We start from the raw sequence: 7,536 nt of genomic DNA on the forward strand, positions 1-7,536 counted from the left end.
AATTTTCGAAAATATTCGTCCATTCGTTTTATTGTTGGAATGAAATATAGCAAGACTTGCATTGCCTACTAAGAAAGTTAGTAGCCGGTAGTCATCAGGTTAACACCAATGTAACACTGGTAAAGCAGTAAAGTTAAGTGAATTAGATCAGTTATTTGAATTGTAGGTTTGTTCTATTTGTAAATGATTTAACATCAATGTAACATTGGTATACCAGTAAAGTTAAGTGAATTAGATCAGTTATTTTAATTGTATGTTTGTTCTATTTGTAATGATAAAAGTCTTCAGGTTTGAAATGTTTTTTGCCATTAGTAAAGTTGAAGAATTTTAAATTAGAAACACTACTTACTCATCTGCACCACTTATTACCCTGCACTCAACTGCTGTGGAATTTCCTGCATATGCTACAAGCTTTGAACATTGTTGTAGCTCTCCACCAACAGGAAGGCAACACAACCTCCTTATGTAGTAATCCCCGTGAGCACTAGCACATGATCATAGAATTTGTCTTTCCTTGGCACTGCCTGTGTTTAAGTATGTTTTCTCTTTGTTTTTTTGAGTTTCTAGCTGTCTTTAGCTATTGCCTTTCTTTATTTAGGGCTTCATTGTTTTTGTTTTTGTTGCACTTTTGTTCCATCCACTGATTACAGTTTTGTTTTCTCTTGTCATAACATTTCTAGTTGAGGTTTCTTTCAACAGCATATGCCAAGTAAAATTTTGAAAAAATATAAATAATAAAAAAAGATCCATGGCCCAGACATTCCTTTTCAAGCAGTTTTTCCCCACTAACTCAACGATGACTGGAGGCACTTTATCTGTTCTAGTACCTGATAATAGAGCCACTCCTGTGTGTGACAGTTCTTGGATTTCATTCCTTGGGGAGGTAGTTTTGATGTCATGAATAACTTAACTTCCACAACCTTATTGAACTGTGATGAACCATAGTGTACCAACAAGTTAACTAATGATGTTCTCAGTTTCGTGCATCAGTTGATTGATTCCTTCTGTCTGTTTATTCTCCATGTCCTTAATCATTTGGTTTCTTTGCCTTCTGTGGAGTCTGCTTTGCCTGTGGACAATTTCTGACGATTCACAACTTTGTGACTCCTCCCACCAGATTCAGCATATCACAACCTATCTGACTTTTTTGTGCCATTAGCCTTTTGAAGAGATCTTATCATCTGGTATGTGAATTACTCCTAATATATTCATATCATTTATTTGCATCATTGGGTGGTTTCATATGCCTCTGGGGTTTATGCCTCCATCCAGTTGTAATTTTCCAGTTTATCCAAAGGCTCTAGTGTGGTGAGGTTTGCCTGTTGTGTTTTTCAGTCATCTCCATGTTATTTGAACACTTCATGGCTCCTCCATGTGTGTATAACATATTTTTTTTTACACATTCCAACAAATTACAAGTTCCTCAAATAAAACAAAATAAAAACACAAACTGAACAGCAGGAGGCAAGACTCACCAGATCAAATGTTAGATGTTACACCTTATATTCCTTATTCTTAGTGCTATATAAACCTACCAAGCAGTTGCCATTGCCTCATGTGGTATAATTACTTGAAATCTACATCAAGTGGGAGGGGGGTCATTAAACCCATCCACCCCCTGCTCATTGCCCGCCATTGAGATGGGATTTTTTGCAAGACTGCTTTAGAAGTATAATTAGAAAATTGATAAACCATTTTCCACATCTTTTACAAAAACGAACAGCACCAGGTATTGGCCTGCCCTTACACCTGGCTCATGCCTGCTGTCTTTGGTTATAGTAGCCCATTGCACTGTCTTTTGATGGGGACCCAATTCCAGATATTCATGCACACTCTCCAGTATTTTCTCCACTGCATATCCCCCTGTTCTTTTAACTGGGTAGGATTTGGAGTTGCCTTGGGACACACGTGAGATCTCCTCCCTCCACCTCTCATTAAAATATCTATCCTGTAAGTATTTCAACAAGACAGAATAATCTAGACACTCTGATCCTATGCCCACCTTTGTGACACATTACAGCTGGCACTGGATTTACCCGATATCCTTTACTGTAAATCTCTGTGTAATGTACATGAAATATATCAATAAATAAATAACAACTTGACTGAAGGGTATTCCCTGCTTGAGAAGGAAGAGATCTCCCACCAGGTGCTACTCCACAAGACAATCACCAATCTTGTGGAAGTTACTCCACATGGGCTTTTCGTTTCTGTCACTTTTTCAGAAAAGAGCCTATCTTTATAATTTGTCTGCACTGGCTACTGTGGTGCAGAGATTGTAAATAGCATTTTTGAAGTTAACATTTTCCTTACCTGAAAATGTACTTCAGATAGACACCTCTCTGCATCATCTTCCCATCCTTCATCCCCACACTTCCAGGGATTTCAAAACTTCATCAAGAATGATCCAATGATCATGTGCTAGTGCTCATGAGGATTACTGTGCATGAATATCTTATTGCTGTTCTGTTGGTGAAGGGCTACGGGGGTTACAACAATTAGTTCATTGCTAGAACAAGACACATAAACACATGTAGGGGTGGGAGTTTGTTCAAGGCCTGTGGTACAGGAAATTCCACAGCAGTTGTGCATGAAGTAATAGCTCTTACCAGTGCAGAGGGGTGTTTATCTGAAATACCTTTTCAAGTCAGGAAAATGTTAACTTTTGTATTTTTTTGTCATGTAAGTATGCTAAAGGTAATTTTATTTGATGTGTTAATCCTGCTTATAAGTTAAAAGTAACATTAACTCTTTCCAAAATACAGCTAAGAATGCAAAATGATAACATGCACAAAACATGTCCCATAACTATTATAATTTAATTGGCTTTCAAACTAAGACAAGAAGTAATTAGCTTCAATACTTAATCTGAACACCACTGTGAGAAACTCTCTACTGAAAACAATATAGTGTCATACATCATTCAAAAGATTAAAACCTTTTCTTTGTTGGTTATATAAATGATGTAAAACATCATAGAGAATTATTGGCAATTTGTGAAATATTGGGTGTGGTGGGTGGGTCTGATTTTCTAATATATGATTCCACAAACAAATAAGATTGAAAGTTATGAAAATTATACGTTGCCTTAGTAATATCTGTGTTATAATGAGTAACTTACATTAACTGTTATACTTCAGAGTGGGATGGTAAATAAATAAGAAAATGTGTGAGACCTGAAGAAGAAGCATCATGATTCTCATACAAGGGGAGATTAAAATTAGGAACTTAAACCTTATGTAATATTATGATTCTCAAACAAGGGGAGATTGAAATTAGGAACTTAAAACTTATGTAATATTATGATTCTCAAACAAGGGGAGATTAAAATTAGGAACTTAAAACTTATGTAATATTATGGTTGTTCTCAAACAAGGGGAGATTAAAAATAGGAACTTAAAACTTATGTAATATTATGGTTCTCAAACAAGGGGAGATTAAAATTAGGGACTTAAAACTTATGTAATATTATGATTCTCATACAAGGGGAGATTAAGGATTTATATAAATATCACTTATAAAATTAGGAACTTAAAACTTATGTGATATTATGATTCTCATACAAGGGGAGATTAAAATTAGGAACTTGAAACTTATGTAATATTATGATTCTCATACAAGGGAGATTAGAATTAAGAGCTTAAAACTTATGTGATTGTATGAGAATCATAATATTACATAAGTTTTAAGTTCCTAATTTTAATCTCCCTTTGTATGAGAATCATAATATTACATAAGTTTTAAGTTCCTAATTCTAATCACCCCTTGTATAAGAATCATAATATTACATAAGTTTTAAGCTCCTAATTCTAATCTCCCTTTGTATGAGAATCATAATATTACATAAGTTTTAAGTTCCTAATTCTAATCACCCCTATTATGATTCTCATACAAGGGGAGATTAGAATTAGAACCTAAAACGTATGTAATATTATGATTCTCATACAAGGGGGAGATTAAGGATTTATATAAATATTCACTTATAAAATTAAAAACTTACACTTATGTAATATTATGATTCTCATACAAGGGGAGATTAAGGATTTATATAAATATTCACTTATAAAATTAGGAACTTAAAACTTGTGTAATATTATGATTCTCATACAAGGGGAGATTAAGGATTTATATAAATATTCACTTATAAAATTAGGAACTTAAAACTTGTGTAATATTAAAATTGGGTTTACTAACAATGTTTTGAGTGCAAGTTTATTCATATATACTGGTAGTTTTAAGTAAATTTTAAATATAACTACCCATAGCGAAAGAGTTAAAATGTTTTTCCATTAATGTTCCTAATTTTTGAAATTGTTTATCATATAAGGAAGGTTAATTAACAGTTTAATTTTAAAATGTTTTGTTCTTTGAAAGTGTTTAGTTTGATATATTTTGTTACATTTGTAATTGTAAATGTTTTTATTCTTGAAATATTTTTTATCAAGTATGATTAAAGGTTTCATTATAAGGTTACAAAGGTTTTTCAATTTTGAAATTCTTTGTTACACTAGTAAAGTTAACAAGTTTTTGTTTTGTCATATATTTGAAATGTTTGTCCTATTAAACAGCTAAAGGTATTTTTATTAAAAACATCTTACCCCATTAATAAAGTTAAAAGATTGTAGCTTCAATTTTTTTCTCCCATTTTGAAAATAGAACATCTGTAGTTTTTAAATAATTTGTCCCATTAGTAAAGTTAAAAGTCTTTAGTTTGAAATGTTTATTCTATTCTTTTGTATTAAAAGGTACTTTTGAGTATTTAATTACATTAGAAAGAATAAGTTTTCCACACTTGTAAAGTTAAAGGTCTTTAGTTTTATTTTTTAAGTTAAAATTAGTTTTTGAAGTGTTTTTATACATTAGTAAGGTTATAATAATCTTAGTTTGAAATGTTTTGTCATATAAATAATCTTAAAAGTGTTTGGTTTTAGAAATACTATGTTTTAATAGGAAGGTTATAAAGGTCATTAGTTTTGAAATACTTTATCTCATTAGTAATGTTAATAAACTTTAGGTCTTTATATTTGAAATTGCGGATACTATAAATAAGCAAGGTCAATTAAAGGTCTTTATATTTGAAATTGTGAATACTATAAATAAGCGAGGTTAATTAAAGGTCTTTATATTTGAAATTGCAGATACTATAAATAAGCAAGGTTAATTAAAGGTCTTTATATTTGAAATTGTGGATACTATCAATAAGCAAGGTTAATTAAAGGTCTTTATATTTGAAATTGCGGATACTATAAATAAGCAAGGTTAATTAAAGGTCTTTATATTTCAAATTGTGGATACTATCAATAAGCAAGGTTAATTAAAGTTCTTTATATTTGAAATTGCAGATACTATAAATAAGCAAGGTTAATTAAAGGTCTTTATATTTCAAATTGTGGATACTATCAATAAGCAAGGTTAATTAAATGTCTTTAATTGAAGAAATTCCTTATTAGTATGCGTTTTTAGTTTTTTACGTGTTTAATAACATTAAAAGTCTATTTTTTGAAATATTATGGCCCATTAGTTGATCTTGCTTGTTGAATTTCATGCAGGTACCTTAGGGTTATCTATGCTGACCCATAAGTAAGGTTTTAGTTTTGAAATTTTATGTCCCAGTAGTAGATTTAAAGGTCTGTAGTTTTGGAATGTTTTATTTTGTTGGTAAGATTAAAGGTCTTTGTTGTTGAAATATTTTGGTTCATTAGTAAGGTCAAAGTTTTTCATGATGTTATATTTATTTAGTAATTTTGAAAAGCATTACTAAGGTTAAAGGTTTCTAGTTTTGAAATATTTTGTCCCAATAATAAGGTAAACATTTTTTAATGTCATGAAGGAATTTTATTAGAAATTTGTATAATAAAATCTTAAAGTAATGGAGTTGATATCCAGATATATAAAATTAACTCCTTACATTTTTATTAATAATGTTACTTCTCTGTTCGTTTGTTAATTTTCCGTAGAAATTCTTTCTGAGAAACTTCAGCAATACAAGTCCTTTCTTAAGTAAAACTAGTTTATTATTTCTCGTTACAAACTTTGTAATACACTTAATCTCCACAGTCACTTTAACTTAAACACACGCTATAATTCACACACTTTATTTACGGTCACAACCGCTCATTTGACTCAATTATCTGTCTCTATCTCTCTATCTGCAATTCTCTCTATCCTATGCAATTATTTGCCGGGCTTATATACTAAAATAGAGGGCATCTGGCAAACACTAGAGTTGCGGGGAAAAGTCAAGATCCTTCGAGAATCTCATGACGTGTTACCAGTATCACGTGACTTTCACTGTCGTAACAATAACAACAAGACTTTTCTTTGTGTTAATTAACTCTTTACATTTCTATTAATAACAACAAGACTTTTCTTTATGTTAATTAACTCCTACATTTTTATTAATAACAACAAGACTTTTCTTTGTGTTAATTAACTTCTTACATTTTATTATTAACAACAAGACTTGTCTTTGTGTTAATTAACTCCTTACATTTTTATTACTAACAACAAGACTTTGTGTTAATTAACTCATTACATTTTTATTAATAACAACAAGACTTCTTTGTGTTAATTAACTCCTTACATTTTTATTACTAACAACAAGACTTTTCTTTGTATTAATTAACTCCTTACATTTCTATTAATAACAACAAGACTTTTCTTTGTGTTAATTAACTCCTTACATTTTTATTAATAACAACAAGACTTTTCTTTGTGTTAATTAACTTCTTACATTTTATTATTAACAACAAGACTTGTCCTTTGTGTTAATTAACTCCTTACATTTTTATTAATAACAACAAGACTTGTCTTTGTGTTTAAAAACTTTATTATGTACAAAACTTTTTGGTTTTGAAACCAATTATTATATTTCACAAGAATTCATAATAATGACAGAATTAATAAGGGGGATACAAAACTGTTTTGAATAATCAGAAAGTTTTTATTCAATTTAGCTAAAGAAGACCTTTTAGAATTAACAGTTGATTGTCTGCATTACCTGAAGAGAGCTTGTTCATGGAAGTTCAAGGTAAAATCATTTTACTTATAACCTTATTAACAATGATTCATAAGAATACTATCGTAATAGGGTAACCAGATTAGAAAGTGTTTATTTATTTATTTCGTACAAAATACATATTGAAGCTTGTGCATGTAAGCATAATTTTTTAATGATTTTTTGTTAGGTGTATGTAAATTTGCTCATTGAATACTGGAAAGTCCTTCTTACCAACATAAGAGGTGTTGCAAAATATATCACACTTTTTCCCCTGAAGTAATGATGAACTTGGTATAACTGCGAATATCATCACTCATGAGAAAACATCATTTCAATGTACTCTTTGGTGTTTGACTCTTCAAATTTAATTTTTTGCAAAAACTTTTGAATCATGGTGCTCAGTAGAATTCAGGTTTGTGTCGTATGTGCTGCCTTCAGGATGGCTCAGAAACTAGTTGCAGACATGCTCCAAAGATTCAAGTCGGTGCTTTTGTTCAACAATGCACAGAAGAAATGTTGGAAACTTTGCCTGAATG

At 30.7% G+C, this 7,536-nt stretch overlaps 1 protein-coding gene across 1 annotated transcript in view; it reads left to right on the plus strand.

The window, feature by feature from the left end:
• The window catches only part of LOC111086473 (TELO2-interacting protein 2-like), a 37,696-nt gene that overhangs the window by 18,767 nt on the left and 11,393 nt on the right, over positions 1-7,536 (plus strand). The window contains exon 4 of the mRNA XM_022389452.1: positions 6,957-7,030. Within this exon, the coding sequence (XP_022245160.1) occupies positions 6,957-7,030 (74 nt within the window). The remainder of the gene's footprint in view (positions 1-6,956; positions 7,031-7,536) is intronic.

The sequence above is a fragment of the Limulus polyphemus genome, unplaced genomic scaffold (genome assembly GCF_000517525.1).
Source record: "Limulus polyphemus unplaced genomic scaffold, Limulus_polyphemus-2.1.2 Scaffold1127, whole genome shotgun sequence".
Lineage (NCBI taxonomy): Eukaryota > Metazoa > Arthropoda > Merostomata > Xiphosura > Limulidae > Limulus > Limulus polyphemus.